Below are 18,973 nucleotides of genomic sequence, written 5' to 3' on the forward strand. Positions count from 1 at the left end.
AAGGAGAGTAAATGTTGACTTTAAGATGCTTTGACTGTCTTAGTCATTGTTTGTTTAGGTTTCATTGATGGATTATGTTGCATGGAGGACCTTTCCTTGGTTCCTCTGTTCCAGTGGTTAGAATATAGAATAACAGAGTTGGAAGGGACCTTGGAGGTCTTCTAGTCCAACCCCTTGCTCGAGCAAGAGACCCCATACCATTTCAGTCAAATGGCTGTCCAATCTCTTCTTGAAAGCCTCCAGTGATGGAGCACCCACAACTTCTGAAGGCAAGCCATTCTCCAAGGCAGATGAACGCAACCTGGCACGGTCTTTTAAAAAGATAATAAGGGATCCCCTTAAAATGAAGGCACCCATCCAAAATATAATCTAGTACTAATTTAGTGTTTTCCAGTCATGGTAGCAAATCTAATCCAATCAAATAAAAGAGTAAGAATTATTTTTCTATTCCAGATTTTCCCACATTGTCCCCTTTCTGGGCTATTTTCTGCCTGTGAAGTATTCAGATGATCCTTGTGGCCAAAATGCTCCTGGGGCCTTGAAAAACCCCCCACAAACTGGTGGTGCTCAGAACCTCTGCAAACAAAAAACCATCTTGTCCTGCTTTTGAGATTTCACGAGAAAGGAATCTCATGAACGAAGGCAAATATATGTGTCCCAAGACAATGTTGAGGAGCCAATCTGGGTTGTTCACCAGGGCCAGAGATTCAGCCTTCTGAGCTTTCAGACTCTCACCAGAAGTTCCCTGAGAATGGGCTCCAGCCCAAGTCTGAAAACTCGACAGACTAAACCTCTGGTACCAGATTGGATCCTGCAAAATGGAATCTAGCTGGGAGAGATCACCTACTCCAATTGCTCTACTCTGAATCCCTCTTTGAGTCAATGTCCACTCAAGAATCCAAATTTTGCCGGTGGCTGGCAAGACCACTCCCAGGTAAACAGCTGTAGACTTTTGAGAATTCTTGTGGAAACTTTGCTCATGATGACGTGCTGAACCAGCACAGAATAGGGTTTGGATTCAGACAAATCTGAATTTTTCCAGAAGGAGCTCCAAGATCTTTCCACCCTTTACACCATCTGGTAAATTGACACTGGTTTCTTCTATCACTTCTTCAGAGCCAAAACCAGCAAGGAATGACTTTCAGATGAGTACCAGCACACTCCAGGAAAGTCTCTCTGTGTGACTGGCAGCTGAGTTGTGACACCCAATGTTGTGTTTTTTTTTTTTTTTGGAGACTAGAAAAATGTTTTCTCAGTAGCAGGGCTCAGATCCCTGACTGGACCAGAAAGTTCTTGGATCATCAAGCTCATGAAAGGGCAGAAAGGAAGGAGAGGAAAAAGGGGCTTCTAAGCTGCAAAGAAAGTGGGTCACAGCCAAATCATTGTGAGACAAGAATTGTGGGAAACTCATATTGAAGAAATGGTGGAACAGAATCATTAAAGAAAGGATGCAAAAGGAGGGACAGAATGAAACGTGAATGACAAAAATAATGTTTAAAACAATTTTAAATAATTACAGGTAGTCCTCTACTTATGACCACAATTGAGCCCAAAATTTCCATCACTAAGCGAGACAGTTATTAAGTTTTACCCCATTTTATAACCTTTCTTGCCACAGTTCTTAAGTGAATCGTTGCAGTTGTTAAGTTAGCAACAGAAATTTTTGGCTAAGCTGTTTTGGTAAATGGAGGACTACCTGCATTGTGCTAAATAAACATCATAAATGTTGCTGTTAGATACTGGGTTCGTGACTTCAAGGACAAGACAAGGCGAGTGAGTTCAGCAAAGATCATTGTTTATTGCTTGCAGTCTCTGAACTGAGAAACAGGGCTGCGAATGCAGCAATTTATACCCTGGCCTTTAGGTGGTGGCCAATAGGTTTAAAGCAACCTATTGCCGCCCTAGAGGCAGCCAATGGCGGCGCTGGAGATGGGTTATCTGAGGAGCTGGGAGCCAGCTTCCCTGCTTAAACAACCTCCCAGTAATTAACCCATGTGATGTTCCCTTAACAAGACAAAGCCCAATATATTACACCCTTCCCCCTTAGAATGTACAAACATAACAACAATGAGAATAATTACAGCAATACGAGTTTACAGAGGTGCAACAGTAATGTGCAATATACATGTTTTCCATACTGACTAATACAGAGGGTGTCCTAGCTAGCAGCACAATAATGATACAGACAACAGCATAGCTCAGTTATTTCAGAACAAAATCTTGTAAATATGCAGGAGGCTTGCGAACCCTCGTGGAATGCACTTCATGGCCTACCAGCTTGCCCTCCGGGCTGTGTAGACGAAGTCCTCACTTTGTGACCGTTCTGGGAAATGCTTTCTAAGTTGATTGATATGGCGACCGACGACTCGCCCGCCCTCTAGGCCCACTTCGTATGAGAGAGGGCCCGACGTTTTGGTGATTTTCCCTGGCACCCACAAGTTCCCATGCCCATAGTTCCTGGCCCACACCCCGTCGCCCACTTGCAGCCCCCTTGGGGGGTTTTGGGTGAGAGGCCTCAGCTGCCACCTGGTCTGGGTACAACCTATCCAGTTTTGTGATTAGGCGCCTCCTCCAGCGCACCTCTGCTGGGCTTTTCCCCGTTGCCGTGCATGGCGTGGAATGTTGGCAGAGCAAAAAGTCGGCCAGTCTGTGGTGCCAGTCCCCAGTCACTATGCGCCTCAATGACTCTTTTGTGGTGCGTATCATACATTCGGCTTGATCATTACTAGATGGGTGAAATGGAGCCGATGTCGCATGCCTAATGAGGTTTGCCCTCAGGAATGCCTGAAATTCTGCCGCAGTAAATTGGGCCCCGTTATCAGACACTGCGACATCCAGCAGCCCGTGCATTGCAAAGAGTTTCCTAAGCACCTGGATGGTCCTAGCAGTAGTCATTTTTGCAATTGGTATAACTTCCAGCCATTTAGAGTGGAAAAGCTGTCCCTGAAAGGGCCCAGCGAAGTCTATATGAATCCTCGACCAGGGAGTGTGTGTCTCCTCCCACTTGTGAACGGGAGCATGCGGCATTTCAGGCCTCGATTGCTGGCATGTATAACTCCCATGCACTTGAGCCTCAATGGCTTTATCTAATCCTGGCCACCATAAATAGCTTCTTGCCAAAACTTTCATGCGAACAATACCCAGATGACCTTCATGAAGCAATTGCAAAACCCTGTCCCTTAATGAGGTGGGAACTATGACCCTGTTCCCACAAAGAATACAACCCTTATGAGCTGAGAGCTCATGTCTCCTTGTGAAATAGCTCTGAAACTCAGGACCTGGGCTTTTATCTAGCCACCGCGTGTGTACCCAAGATAGCATTCTGCTTAGATTCTTATCTGCTGCTGTTTCAACAGCTATGTCCCCCACGTGGAGGGGAAACTCTGGCAAGTCCTGAATGGACAAAACACGGGCCACTGGGGCTGGATCTGGTTCAATTTGCAGCAGTGGAAGCCTGCTCAGCCCATCTGCATGGCCCATATCCTTGTTGGGTTTGTGAATTAGTTTAAAGCTGTAAGCCGATAAAAAAACGGACCATCTTAGCATCCTAGGGGATAATATGTGGGGTGCCTGTCTGTAGTGAATAACCCCAATAGCGGTTTATGATCTGTGAAGACCGTGAAGTCCCTGCCGTATAAGTAGTTGTGGAATTTTTTTACTCCAGCTACTATAGCCAGTGCCTCTTTGAGTGTAATTACGCTCAGCGGAGGACAGTGTCCTGGAATAAAAAGCAATTGGAACTTGAGTTCCATCTCTCTCTAAGTGACTTAGGACTGCCCCCACCCCATATGGAGACATGTCACATGCTAGGCATACTGGCATTGATTCCTTGAAATGAGTGGTCGTGGTTTAAATGTTATTGGCGGGCCTGTGTATGTCCCCAGAACTGAATCAAACACATCTGCGAATTCCTCGCATATTGTCACTAGACTCGTGACTTGCATCTGGTTGATTCTGGTTACTTGGATGCCTAATGCATCAAACCAATCGAGCCCGATCAGGCTCCTTCGCTGACCCCCTACTATGACAATGTCCAGGTGCCCAGAAAACCCCTTAAATTTAATGGCTAGTGTGGCCTTACCCTTGACTGTGACTCTGGCATTTAGTATAATGTCAGAAGGCCTCAGCTTGGCCCATCTCTTACTGCGATTACAGATGAAATTAAATGTCTATAGTGAAATAATAGTTACGGCGGAGCCCGTGTCCAGCTCCATCTTGCAGGGGACCACTTGCAACTCCACATGAAGTCTAAACTTCAGCTTAATGGGGCAGTGAGCTCCTGTACAGCAAATGCTTCTGTGGCTGGAGCAAAACCCCATGCTATACTGTCCCAGGGCCCCGGTACCTCTCCTGGTCAGGATGTACGACTGGCGATTTGATGGCTGGTCCCTCTGGCGATCTCTGCAGACAGATGCGATGTGGCCAGTCTTTCTGCAGGCCCAGCACGTGGCTGTCCGGAACCTACAGTCCAAGCGTTGGTGGTAGCCGCCACACCCTGGACACCTAAGGAAGGGATCTGCCTTGTAAGTTGCCCCTTGTTGCTTCTAGCTGTGACGCTGTTTGTCTTTGTGTCTTTGTAGTTTGTCGACTTCTGTGTCATCATCGGGGGCTTCTGTGTGTTTGGCGTCCTCGTGGTGGATGGCTTCTGTGAGTTGAGCTGTTTTGGTGGGCCGCATGGCTCGTACGGCCCTGCCAGTGGCTTCGTCTGCCATGATTTCTTTCAGCACGTCTGGGAATGACAGAGTCTCTTTAGCGAAGAGTTTTTGCTGTAACTCTTGATTCCAGAGACCGCAGACAAGCCGGTCTCATAGCCTCTCCTCGATGTCGGAGAACTGGCACAGGCGTGTGGCCTGCCTCAAGGCTGTGATGAATTTGGACGCTGTTTCACCTGGCTGCTGAATTCTCTGCTCGAATGTATGGCGCCAAGCGATTACTGACAGCTTGGGTTGAAAGTGGTCTCCAAGCTTCTTCTTTAAGTCCGTGAACTTTACGGACTCCAATGGCGTTGGCATGAACAGGTTCTCCGCAATGTCGAACGTGGCTGGGCCGCACACACACAGGAGCGTGGCGGCCTTCAGGCCGTCCTCGGCAACTTGATTTGCGCAAAGATAGTTCTTGACCCTGGATAGATACGAGGACCATCTTCTGGGTGAGTTATGTCGAATTCTTCCAGCTTTCCGACTTTGGCCATTTCTGCTGGTCTTCGCGGCTGGGGCTCGATGTCTTCACAGCCTGCTCCTCCGTTGCCCAGGGACTGTTCCTCTGGGCGCGTGGTCGCTAGCATGGCTGTGCTAGGCCAACCGTAGGGCGGGGGAATTGCTTTTCCAGCCAGGCGTGCTCAGCCTCTCCCCTAGTGATTCTTCAGCTCAGTTGGTGGAGCAGGATCCCACCTTCGTCACCAGAGTTAGATACTGGGTTTGTGACTTCAATGACGAGACAAGGCGAGTGAGTTCAGCAAAGATCATTGTTTATTGCTTGCAGGAACTGAACTGAGAAACAGGGCTGTGAATGCAGCAATTTATACCCTGGCCTCTAGGCGGCGGCCTATAGGTTTAAAGTAACTTATTGCTGCCCTAGAGGCAGCCAATGGCGGCGCTGGAGATGGGTTGTCTGAGGAGCTGGGAGCCATTAGCCAGCTTCCCTGCTTAAACAACCTACCAGCAATTAACCCACGTGATGTTCCCTTAACAAGACAAAGCCCAATACATTACAGTTGCCTTGTCTGACTTCTTGAAAAAGATGCTTTTGGGGTGATAAGAGTGCAGAGAAATTTGTTTACTTTGCATTTGAGCACAAGCTTCATACTGTAGAATCACTACTTGTACTGAAATTCTTGTTATTCTAACTTTGCCTTTTTTTTGAATTTAGCAATAGTTCACTAATAGCCATAACAGTTATAGAAACTAGAGTAGCAGCATCATTGACCACAGTGAAGCTTATTATTAGGAAAAAGCCTGGCTCTGTAGATAAAAAAACAGTCCATTATGTCTTATCAAGGGAAATGGTTGGCAAAAATAGCATGTTGGGAAAAGTTGCATATAGTTGCACAAAGGTACAGCAAACAGCAAAGAAATGTTAGTATGGTGCTTCAGAAAGCAATTCAGCCTGCCAAACTAAAGAACTGAATCTAATGGATTTGCAAAACTGAGACATGGATTTGAGTAATATCTCCTCCTCCACCACCACCTCCTCCTCCTCCTCCTTTTCTTCCACAAAAAGGAGAAACTTCTAAAAGTCATTTATTATGTTGCTGTGATCATCTTGAATTACCTTTTTTTAACCTCCGCTACTACCGAGAATGACTTCAATCTAATTGCAGTCATTGATCAAAAATCCAATATAGTAAACAAAATCTAAAATGATTTCAAGCTTCTAAGAGTCTTCCTCTACAAGTGAAATTGCCTGGGGCTATTTTGTGGCTGGGAGACCAATGCCAAGGCATTTTCTTCTTCTTCTTCTTCTTCTTCTTCTTCTTCTTCTTCTTCTTCTTCTTCTTCTTCTTCTTCTTCTTCTTCTTCTTCTTCTTCTTCTTCTTCTTCTTCTTCTTCTGCTGCTGCTGCTGCTGCTTCTGCTGTTTCTTCTCCTCCTTTCCTTCCTTCCTTCCTTCCTTCCTTCCTTCCTTCCTTCCTTCCTTCCTTCCTTCCTTCCTTCCTTCCTTCCTTCCTTCCTTCCATGCAGTGATGCTACTTTGCTAAGGGCAGGACCAGAATTTGTAGCCTGGAGGGGCTTTTTAAATAGAAACTTAATGCATGCTTTTATTATTTTTTCCCTTCAAAATTTACTTTGTGGAATTTTACTCTTGGGAAAAAAATACAGGGTTAGAACTGTATAATTACTGGGTGGGAAACCAATCGTTTTGGGAAACTGAACTCCCAAGACAGTAGCCTGGACCGGGAAGTACAAAACACACAAACAAAGTAACTCTGGAATAAGGCCGCAGCAAACCACTGCTGGCAAAAAGGTGACAAGGATGTAAAATTTCCTTGTGCAAAACTGCAACGTTGGGTATTATGTGAAGCAAACTTTGGCAGAGTCATTTTGGAGGGCTTAGGGGCACTGCATAAAAGAGTGTGAGAGAGGAGATTGCATGCACACCAGAAAAACTTCCTGTAGATCAGGGATCTTCAAACTTGGCCCTGGTGTGCCTGGCTAAGGAATTCTGGGAGTTGAAGTCCACAAGTCATAAAAGGGCCAAGTTTGAAGACCTCTCCTCTAGATGCACTCCTGGTTTTGGGGTTTCTGAGGAAAGAATCCAAACCAAGAGCTGCTTTGGCCATGAGGAAACTTTTATTCTTCTTGCTCAACTCGCAGCTTCCTCCAGCAGATACAAAGAAATCTCCTCCTTTGCATCTGACCCACTTACAGAGAAAGATCCAGTTGTAGGGAAATATTTGTCCTGAACTAGGCAGTCAAGCCGGCGATTCCTCTTGCCAATACAGCTGCCACAGAAAGAGCTGTGATCACATCCAAATTATGATTCAACCCTCTTTCATAGCCCAAGTCAACTTTGGGATTTGCCAGCCTGTCCTTTGGCAGAGGCCCTACTTCTCCAGCAAGAGGCAGAAATTCAGTGGATGAAGCTTTTCTCCAGAAGTGAAAAGAAAAGCTTTCTCCTCCTTTTCATTATAATTCATTCTTTCCTCTGAGGCAATGGTGTGAAAAGCTAAATCTTTAGCAAGAGAGATTGTTTTTCTTTCTCCACCCCGGGGTTTCTCAACCCTGGCAAAATTAAGATATGTGGTCTGCAACTCCCAGAATTCCCCAGCCAGCCCGCCCCAGCACCCCCTGCTGGCTGGGGAATTTTGGGAGTTGCAGTCCAGATATCTTAATTTTGCCAGGGTTGAGAAACCTGCAACTCCCAGAATTCCCCAGCCAGCCCGCCCCAGCACCCCCTGCTGGCTGGGGAATTCTGGGAGTTGCAGTCCATATATCTTAATTTTGCCATGGTTGAGAAACATGATTTAGACATTAGTTTCTCTTTGTGGGATGTTAAGTGGTGTTACCTCAGGAGCAGCTCTCTAAAAAGGCTAGCAGTCCAGTTTCTGTAATCAAAGCATACCCGTCACAAACATAGGCTTCTTTCTGGTCCATTAGCAACTATGTTCAGAAGTGACATTTGCAGGCAGGGGCTCAGGGCTCCTGGGGTGAGCTAACACGAGTGCCAGAGGATCCATCCTCCTTGGTTCCAGAATAATAGAAGTTGGAAAGAACCTTGGAGGTCTTCTAGACCAACCCCCTGCTTAAATAGGACAGCCTATACCATTTCAGACAAATGGTTGTCCAATCTCTTCTTAAAAACTTCCAGCGTTGGAGCACCCACAACTTCTGGTGGCAAGTTATTCCATTGCTTGATTGCTCTCACCATTAGGAAATTTCTCCTTAGTTCTAGGCTGCTTCTCTCCTTGATTAGTTTCCATCCAATGTTTTTTGTCTTGCCTTTAGATGCTTTGGAAAATAGGTTGAACCCCCCCCCTCTTCTTTGTGGTAGCCCCTCAAATATTGAAACATAGCTATTATGTCACCCGCTAGTTCTTCTTTTCACTCGACTAGAGATACTGAATTCCTGCAACTGTTCTTCATATGTTTTAGTCTCCAGTCCCCTGATCATCTTTGTTGCTCTTCTTTGCACTCTATCTAGAGTCTCAACATCTTTTTTATACTGTGGCGACCAGCATTGGATGCAAGATTCCAACTGTGATCATACCAAGGCATTATAAAGCAGTATTAGCTCTTCACGAGATCTTGATTCTATCCCTCTGTTAATGCAGCCTAGGAGTGCATTGGCTTTTTTGGCTGCTGCAACACACTGCCGGCTCCTATTTAAGGGATTGTCCACTAGGACTCCAAGATCCCTCTCACAGTTACTACTATTAAACCACCTATTCTATACCTGTGCATTTCTATCTATTTTAAGTTTCTATTTCTATTATATTTGTATGCATTTAGTTTTTCTAACCTGGATTTTTTTTGTCTTCGGACCTTTCTTTCCACAACTACAACTGAAGAGTCAAAAGCCAAGGAAGATGAAACGTCAGCCTCAGCTTTGGACTGACAGTGAAGAATGAGCAAGCTGATCCTTTTTACAGGACTAATACTTACATTCCTCCCTTCCCTTTTTGTGGCCTCCCTGGGCAGCACTAATTTTACAGAGAATCGTTGATAACACATTGAGCAATAAATAACCAGCTGTGCAACTTGTATAAACCGGAATTGTGCTGGTGTTTCAGGTTTTCAGTGATTGTAATGTAAAAAAAAAGGGATGTGGTGGCTCAGTGGGTTAGGACACTGAGCTTGTCGATCAGAAGGTCGGCAGTTTGGCAGGTCGAATCCCGAGTGCCGCGTAGCAGAGTGAGCACCTGTTACTCGTCCCAGCTTCTGCCAACCTAGCAGTTCAAAAGCATGTAAACATGCAAGTAGAAAAATAGGGACCACTACGGTGGGAAAGTAACAGCGTTCCGTGCTTTGGCGTGTAGTCATGCCAGCCACATGACCACGGAGACGTCCTCGGACAAGCGCTGGCTCTTCAGCTTTGAAACGGAGATGAGCACCAGCCCCTAGAGTCGGAAACGACTAGCACGCATGTGTGGGGGAACCTTTACCTTTACCTTTAATGTTGTAAAATCATTTATTCTTTCAATCTACTGGAAAAAAAAGGCAGGTTTGTTATTTCTGGATATTCCCTAACTGGCAGAACTCTTTCCTAAACACATAAATAGTTCCTCTTCTATATTTCCTTAAGATACTCTTTTTTTAAAAAAAATGAGCATAAATTTCTGCAAAGTTCCTTTTAAAAATGCCTTCTAAAAAAATATAAACACACCAAATGCAAGCATTTTTCCATTCGATTTTTGGAAGCATGTTTTATGTTTCTGGATGCACTTTTCCCAAATAAATGGGTGCAGGGCTCTGTGTATATTTTGATTTCTCAAAGGAACGGAGGATTGTGAGAGATGTCGTGTCTCACCAGTTTGCCCCCCTCCTCACAAATCTATGGCTGATTTCCAGCTTGGCCCTCAGACTCAACATCCTTGAACCACCTTCTGTTTTGGCTGCAATGGAAATCTCCTGAAGATAGAGGAGAAGGACAGAGCAACAACAGACTGGTCCAGAAAGAGAGTCAAAGAAATTGCTCTCTGTGACGTGGCTGTTTTTGCAGCTGTTCCTCCTCCTTCTCTCCTCCTCCTCTCCAGCCTCTGGGCTTCTTTGGAGAAATCTCTGTCTTTTCCTAGACAGAAGAGCTTTCAAGCTTTCATTAAAACTCAGAGTGTCCTGAGATTTTTTTTCCTGGGTGTCTGTTGTGGCCCATGAAAAAAGCTGCCCAAAAGACAGACTGAGGCAAACAAGCATTCCTCTTGTGGGGCTCAATGTCCTCCTTCCATCCATCCATCAAAAGGTCTTCCTGAACATCCATCAAAGCCAGGTAACAGTGGCGCATTTGTTTAAACATTAATGTTTAATGTTGTTTTAAAATCTGCCTCAGACTTTTTCTTCCGCTCTGAAATGGCTTCTGCTTTTCTACTTTATTCTCAGGCTGGTCGAGAATTTCTTTCAGATTCCTCTTAGGTTGGACTTTTAGACTTGTTTCATAGTACAGGTGGTGGAGAGATCTATTGCTGTTAATGCCTATGGAGATTCTCAGTCATCCAGGATGTGGTTGTCCCAAAAGGTGCTTTTTCAAAAGGCAGCTGGATTCTCTTGTTTTCTCTTTGAAGACATTTCGCTTCTCATCCAAGAAGCTTCTTCAGAAATGAGAATCTCCATAGACACTTAAATCACTTACAAAACTACTGGAACTGAATTATCTATGGAGATTCTCGGCCATCCATTTATACTCCTGCAGGCAGCTGTTCATTTGCATTCTTTTAGTGAGTCGTTAAAGCTACCTGAGGACACAGATAAGCCTCCAGGTAGCTTTAATGACTCACTAAAAGAATTCAAACGATCGACTTTCTGCAAGAAGTATAAATCCTTCTATTCCCCACCATTCAGTCAGAGCTGAAGAAGCTTCTTGGATAAGAAAGGAAACCTCTTCAAAATCCAGTTGCCTCTTGATAAAAGCACCTATGGGACTAAAGGTAAGTCCTCGACTTACCACAGTTCATTTAATGAATGTTCAAAGTTACAATGGCATTGACTTATGACCATTTTTCACACTCCTGACCATGGCAGCATCCCCATGGCCACATGATCAAAATTCAGACGCTTCACAACTGACTCGTATTTATGACGGTCGCAGCATCCTGGGGTCATGCAATCCCCTTGTGAGACCTCCTGACAAGCAAAGTCAGTCGGGGGCGGGGGAGGGCAGATTCACTAGGTAACAGCTGTGTTACTAACTTAACAAATGCAGTAATTCACTTAATAACTGTGGCAAGAAAAGTTGTAAAACGGGGCAAAACTCACTTAAAAAATGTTTCACTTAGCTACATAAATTTTGGGGTCAACTGTTAATCGAGGACTACCTATGCTGCTGTTAATATTTCTAGTAGCACATTTTTCTATTATTCTGAGTAGCAGAAAAACTTTAGAGTTTAAGTTAACACTAACTAGAATAGAATAGAGTCTGTTTATCTTCCACTTGCTGCAGAGTTTCTCTCCCAGTTGATGTCGGGGTAATTAAAGCCCCCCCTTACTATTGTGATTTGCTTCCTACATATCTTAGTTAACTGACTGACTGACTAACCAAACAAACAACTAACTAACTTCTTCCTGTGAAACCGTGGGCAGCCAGGGACTCCATATCACCGGATAAATGTTTCTCTGGTTAAGGGCAGGACATCTGTCGGCTTCCCTTGGCCGGTGAGCAATTCACTCAGAGCCAATACATCATACTGTCCCCAGAGTAATTTCCCTGAAAATGTCTTTTCCTTTGAAAAGAAAGAAAGAAAGAAAACTGAATGAGGACTGGCTTAGAAAGAACGCAGAGAAAGATATTTCTGCTTTGCTTTCAGCTTTTATGTTCTATGCATTAGCAACCCACAGTAACCACTATTAGTCCATATACAATTTGAAAGGAGAGCATCGATATAGGAAAGGCAGGAAGACCTTTTAAAGATCTGCTTTCAAAGAGCTGAAATGAATCAAGCAGGAAAAGTCAAGCAGGAGGGAATTTCACGATTGGGTCAGGGCTGGCCCAATCTTTAGGCAAAATAAAACAGACACTTTGACCTTTGATGGGGGTCAGTGTTCAATGCTCCTATTTTTTCCAGTAATAACGTTGGATACCAATTGCAAGAAGCCTTTTTGAAGTCCATGGTAAGTTTGAATGGCCATTAAAAGACTGGTGTTAGTTGAGGACTATCTGTATTTTTTTGTTTTTCCCCCAATGCAGCCCTCAGTTTATTCAGACTAACAGAGTTGGAAGGGACCTTGGAGATCTTCTAGTCCAACCCCCTGCTCAAGCAGGAAAACCTATACCATCTCAGACAGGTGATTGTCCAGTCTCTTCTTAAAAACCTCCAGTGATGGAGCACCCACAACTTCTGAAGGCAAGCTGTTCCACTGGTTAATTGCTCTCCCTGTCACAGGAAATTTCTCTTTAGTTCTAGGTTGCTACTGTCCTTGGTTACTAATTCTTCTGTCCTTGGTTAATATTCCAAAGCTGGATGTGCTCTTTTCTTCTAGAAAGGTCACCTGCCCCTAGGTTTGGTCCTTCAAAATTGACTTCGCCCTCTGAACTGAATTGCAAACGTACCCCTGTCTATCTCTGGGATCAGCATGGTCAAACTGGCCTTTTTTTGCAAGGGCCACGAAAAGGAGAAACTTCTAAAAGTCATTTATTATGTTGCTGTGATCATCTTGAATTACCTTTTTTTTTTTACCTCCGCTACTACCGAGAATGACTTCAATCTAATTGCAGTCATTGATCAAAAATCCAATATAGTAAACAAAATCTAAAATGATTTCAAGCTTCTAAGAGTCTTCCTCTACAAGTGAAATTGCCTGGGGCTATTTTGTGGCTGGGAGACCAATGCCAAGGCATTTTCATTTTCTTCTTCTTCTTCTTCTTCTTCTTCTTCTTCTTCTTCTTCTTCTTCTTCTTCTTATTATTATTATTATTATTATTATTATTATTATTATTATTATTATTATTATTATTATTATTATTATTATTATTATTATTATTATTATCCTTGCCAGCCAGTTTTGTGGTCCTTGATGCTGTCAGTACAGTACTGTGTGTACTGTCAAACCCACATCTGCCTTACAAAACTCATCTGTCCCCAAACTCTTGCTTTTAAGTCTAAACTTGAGTCCATTTGAACCTATTACATGTTTATGGGTTGTCCTTGACTTATAGCCATTTGTTTAGTGACTATTCAAAGTTAACAGTGGTATTTATAAAGATATTTAGTAAGGCCACATCTGGAATACTGCATCCAGTTTTGGTCACCACATTACAAAAAAGATGTTGAGACTTGAAAAAGTACAAAGAAGAGCAACTAAGATGGTTAAAGACCTGGAGACTAAAACATGAAGAAGAGTTGCAGGAACTGGGTAGAAAAATCTAGGAAAAAGAAGGACTAGGGGTGACAGGATAGCACCTCGTGACCTCTGGTCTGGACTACTGTAATGCTCTCTACATGGGGATGCCCTTGAAGACCACTCGGAGGCTCCAACTGGTGCAGAATGCAGCCGCGCGAGTTGTGTTGGGAGTTTCCCGATACTCCCATGTTACACCTTTGCTCCGCGAGCTGCATTGGCTGCCGGTTGTCCTCCGAGTGAGATTCAAGGTGTTGGTAATGACTTACAAAGCCCTACATGGCATGGGTCCGGATTACCTACGGCAACACCTGCGGCCGGTGTCAACCTCCCTCCGTCCAGTGTGCTCCCACAGAGAGGGCCTCCTCAGGGTGCCTCCGATCAGAGAATGTCGATTGGTGGCCCCTAGGGGGGAGGGCGTTCTCTGTGGGTGTGCCAGACCTGTGGAACCGCTTGCCGGTCGAGCTCCGGATGGCCCCCGACCTTCGTTCCTTCCGGCGGGATCTAAAAACTCATTTATTTGAGCAATCCGGCCTGGTTTGATGGGTTAAGGGCTGGGTTTTAACATGGTTTTAATTACTATTTATATTGGGCATAATATTTAATTGTTTTTAAACTTTTGTACTTCGTTTTTAATATTTATTGCCCTGTACACCGCCCTGAGTCCTTCGGGAGAAGGGCGGTATAAAAATTTAATAAATATAAATATATAAAGAAGAGGTTGGTCAACTTATTCTCCAAAGCACCTGAAGGCAAGACAAGAAACAATGGATGGAAATTAATCAAGGAGAGAAGCAACCTGGAATTAAGGAGAAATTTCCTGACAGTTAGAACAATCAAACAGTGGAACAGCTTGCTGACAGAAGTTGTGGGTGCTCCATCACTGAAGGCTTTCAAGAAGAGATTGGACAATCATTTGTCTGAAATGGTATAGGGTTGTCCCTAAATAAGAGCACCCTATTCTGCCCAGGACAATTAAAAAAAATATCTTCGGAAATCAAAGTAAACTTCCTGTTCTATTCCATTAAGCTGAGTGAAAACAAGTAGGAGAAACATACAGAAGAATTTTTCTAACATCTAATTCTCTCCTCTCCCCGCCCCATTTTTTCAGGCTGATAGAAAATGACTGCATAAGAAATTAATAAATTGACGCAGAACAAAGCAAAGCTATTGAATAAGAGATTTTACCTGTATAAATATGCATTTTCTTTCTTTCTTTTTTATGAATTCATTTTAAGAAATGGCAAAAAGAATCAAACATCTCAGTTCTGTTTAGCAATATAATATAAATCATACCATAATACAATTTTATAAAGTTTATTAAAAACAAAACCTATTTGAATCAGATTATATGGGATGAGTAGAGCTTCTCCCTTCACCTCTGAACAATCTGTGTTTTGATTATAATAGCAGCACACAGGAATTAAGTAGGTTTAAATGTTATGGAAATTAAATAACATTTGTTCTGGTTGCGCAAGAATGTGCGGCAACAACCTTGGACCGCAGAAAGGAAAACAAGAGGCCAAACCAAACTGTGCAGAAACAAGGCCTAGAATTTGAATTGATAACACAATATCAGACATCATCTTTAAATATTCAGCAAAGAAAAAATAAAACCTTCATCTTGAGGGTCTACTTAGAAGAGAAATGCATGCCGAGAGTTTTGACAAATCACATCACAAGAACGCATAAATAAATGTCTAGAGTTCGGCTTAGTTTTTTAAATATCTGCTTTAAACAAAGGCATCTTAGAAATAAGCAATCTCACCACTTTGTTTGTTATAATGTTTTGTGATTTGATTTTTGTGTGGACAAGCCCCATTGTGGTGGTTAATTAAGAAACCTTCCCAAAAGCCAAATGCTTCCTAGAATAATTGTGACCCTTGCTCAGATGAGATAAAACAGGATATTGTGGGTTGCACATTTAGCTTCTGGGTCTGTGTGTGTCAGGAAGACACTGAAGGAGGGGCTGCCTCTTCTCTTCATTTCTTCAAAACGGCTGCTGCTCTTGCAGTGGTGTCAGCAGTGGGATGACTGACGGAACTCAGGAGAAGGGAAATGAAATTAAGAAACAGAGGTTTTCAATTAAAAAAAAATCCTGAGTAGAAAAATTCCTGAAAACTTCAACAACAAAGGAAAAAAAAGTCTATGGTGAGTAGACAAAAGACAAGCCAGTGAGAATTAAATGACAGAAATGATAACATTCTGAACACTTTCTCCCCCCCCAGAATTCTTAGTTGAGGTAGGAGAGTTGAGAGAAGCAGGTTGGCTTCTGGGCTGATGCAGAAATGACAGAAAGCAAGTAAAAATTCCCTCTTTTTGCAATCGAGACACAATAGGGACTATTCTTTGCTACCAGGTCCACTCATGAGTACCTCCTAGCAATGGAGCCAGATTTAGCCCTTTCTAAAGAATTTGGGAAAGCCTGGTGATACAAAGTGGAGTATGACTATGCCGGCTCTTTCTAAAATCAACAGTGATCTCCTTTGCTTTATTAACCTTTCCTTTTTAAAATCACTTACCCTTTTTTCTTTGGCCAGTTAAAGATGCATCCCACCTTTCTCCTGCTCTTGGTGTATTTTCTACATGCCAGCGGTCTTCCGGGTGAAAAGGCGCCCCCAAAGAGGAGGAGGGCTCCATCATGTGTACGATGTTGCAGGCAGGACCAGCAGCCCGTCTCCATTACTGCTTCCCGATTCACACGGATGACCAGCGACTCCCTTTATGCGCTCCCTAAGATTCAGCCCAGCATTGATATCCACATCTTAAAAGGCAAGCAATCTCTTCTGATATTTTCCCCCTTTCTGCAAGGGTTGGATCAGTATGTCCTTTTGTGTCAGCCTTATCAGGTAGATTGGATAGGAAACACAGTGTCAAGCATGGGAAACAGGAAACCAGACAGTTCAAATGTATATAAGAATTTACTGCAAGCTTAAGCTCTCTGCAAGAATCTGAACTACTGTCAAAGCAAATTGGTGGCAGATAAGAGTCAATGGAATTCAAGGTGGGCTGGACATATCTCACTTCTGGGCACGAAGGGACTCATGACTAATGACACGTTTGACCACTCCCTCAGCTTCATCATCTCCTACACACAGCCATACAAGCTACATGTAATGCAAGACCTTTCATTAAGCAAGTTCTAGTATTTTCCCACACAAAACGTTACATTAAAGCATCCCTTACAGACCCCCTCCCCAATGGCCAAATGTCCAGTTTGATTTCACCCAATCCTCAGGTGTGAAGTTGTTATAGGAACCAAACTGATAAGCGCAGTTCCCAGGCACCATTCTCAGGGTTTCAGTTTCCTCTTGGCACGGAGATAAGGCAGATGGCCCAAAGCATATTCCTTATTCCATTTACACCCCCGATGCATCAAAGCACATACCAAGCTACCCCCTCCCAGCAGAATAGCACAGCATCCCCTTCCCCTCTCCCAACAGAATGGCAGACCCGAAGTGAGAAAGAAAAAGCATATAATAAATGAGGGTCTGATACTACGTCCACTTTATGGTAAAGTTACATTACAGAATCATGCCAGTCTGAAAGTACAATTCTCCCACCCACCCACTTTTAGAGCCCATTAACAGTCCTTTCTCTTGCCCCACCCATTCTCCCATTTCTTATCTGAACATTCTCTGAGCAGTGTCTCTTCACCTGGTCTCCCAAGGCCATTCTCAATAGCATTACGGATTGCAATGAAGTATGCACAGATCAATAATTTTTAAAAATCCCTACTAATGAGATTAGGTGAATATCACAATTCTCTCATTTTCTTACTTTTGTGAATATGTTCTCTTTGGCGCTTCCTAGTTTCTAAGCTGGGTCAGTTACATGATGTCCTGCTTTACAACTGTCACACCCATAATGTGTAGGCTCCATTATGGTTGTAAGTCAAGGACTACCTGTTTGAACATCTCTTGACAGTCTGTAGTCTCCCTAACTTCGCATCCTTTCATTCAGGAAAGATACCAGGGAGAAAGTCCTCCAGTGGGGCTTTTTCTCAGCAGGGCGTTGAGACCACAAGACCACTGAGCACCTTTCCAGCCCTCTAGATCTATGGGAACCTTCTCCTCTATTATGTCCAGCTCTTCACTCAGCCCAAAATAATCCAGCAAATAAAATCAAAATCCCTACTCCCACGGTGCCCTCTTTTGCAGGAAAAGAGAACTGGAAAAGGCCATCTCACACCATCTAAATTTGTGACCCCTTATTCTTTCTTGTCTTCATAGGAGAAAAAGGTGAGATGGGGGAACAAGGACTTGCAGGGATGGAAGGCAAATCAGGTGAGCCAGGCCTGCAGGGATCTAGTGGCCAGAAAGGACAAAAGGGTCAAGTGGGACCCCCTGGCCACTCCTGCAAGCAGCATTATGCTGCCTTTTCAATCGGCCGCAGCAAACCTCTCCACAGTTTGGATTACTACCAGCGGGTGACTTTTGACAGGGAGTTTGTCAACCTCTACAAGCATTTCAACATGTTTACTGGCAGCTTCTTCTGCTATGTCCCCGGGATCTACTTCTTCAACCTGAACGTCCACACCTGGAACTACAAGGAGACTTACCTGCACATCATGAAGAATGAAGACCAAGTGGCGATCCTCTATTCTCAGCCCAGCGAGCGGAGCATCATGCAGAGCCAAAGTCTCATGCTGGACCTCCTGGAAGGAGACGAGGTTTGGGTACGAATGTTCAAGCGGGAGCGGGAGAACGCCATCTACAGTGAGGAATCAGACATCTATATTATCTTCAATGGCCACCTAATTAAGCCAGCCATAGAAGGAACTCCGGCCCAAGGCTAAAGTAGGAGAGGTGGCCCATTGGCTCTTTAAATGGTGCTTTTCCATGGACTGCAGCCACAGAGCTGCTTGGGGGGTGGGAGGTCTATGACAACTCGCCACAACCAACTTGCCACAACCAACTCACCAAATCAACTCCGCATGGCCAACTAGCTGTGGGAAAACCCACTGCAGGACAAGAGTTACACTAATATCAAAGAAATAGTGGAATAAAATAATAATTAAATTCTTAATATAATTTAAAATAATTAAATTGAATTGTTGAATTGTCTTGCAGCAAATTGTCCCGTGGCGAGTTGGCCCGTGGTGAGCTGGCCATGGTGAATTGGCTGTGCAGAGTTGACTGTGGTGAGTTATCCCACTCTGCAATCCTCAGCGGGGTGAACTTATAAATAGGTGCTACTAGGCTCACAACTATTTCCAGCATTGCAATAGAGACACAATCCCAGGTCTTTGGGATCCTGCTGTGTAGTTCTTGCAAAATGGCTGCGAGGGATGAGAATTTGAACATTTCCCCCATGGCCAAGATCAGTTACAAAAGATCAGAAGGTAAATTAGTAAGGCTGATCACTACCCTTATAGCTTCAAGGACTCCATCCATCACTTCTCAGCATACTTGATCTTGCAATAATGGCAAATATCTGTAACTCAAGTGTAGAATGACCCATCACAAGACCCATCATAGACCCTCACTTG

The 18,973-nt window shown here is 43.9% G+C and overlaps 1 protein-coding gene across 1 annotated transcript; it reads left to right on the top strand.

The window, feature by feature from the left end:
• Nucleotides 1-16,028: 16,028 nt before the first annotated feature.
• On the top strand, nucleotides 16,029-18,280 carry C1QTNF8 (C1q and TNF related 8; the record flags this gene model as incomplete). The annotated part of the gene is made up of 2 exons (XM_083372424.1): nucleotides 16,029-16,254; nucleotides 17,715-18,280. 2 exons carry the CDS (start codon nucleotides 16,029-16,031, stop codon nucleotides 18,278-18,280), a joined length of 792 nt encoding a protein of 263 aa, XP_083228550.1.
• Nucleotides 18,281-18,973: the final 693 nt, after the last annotated feature.

This window comes from Vipera ursinii (genome assembly GCF_947247035.1).
Source record: "Vipera ursinii genome assembly, chromosome: 13".
NCBI classification, from domain to species: Eukaryota; Metazoa; Chordata; class Lepidosauria; order Squamata; family Viperidae; genus Vipera; species Vipera ursinii.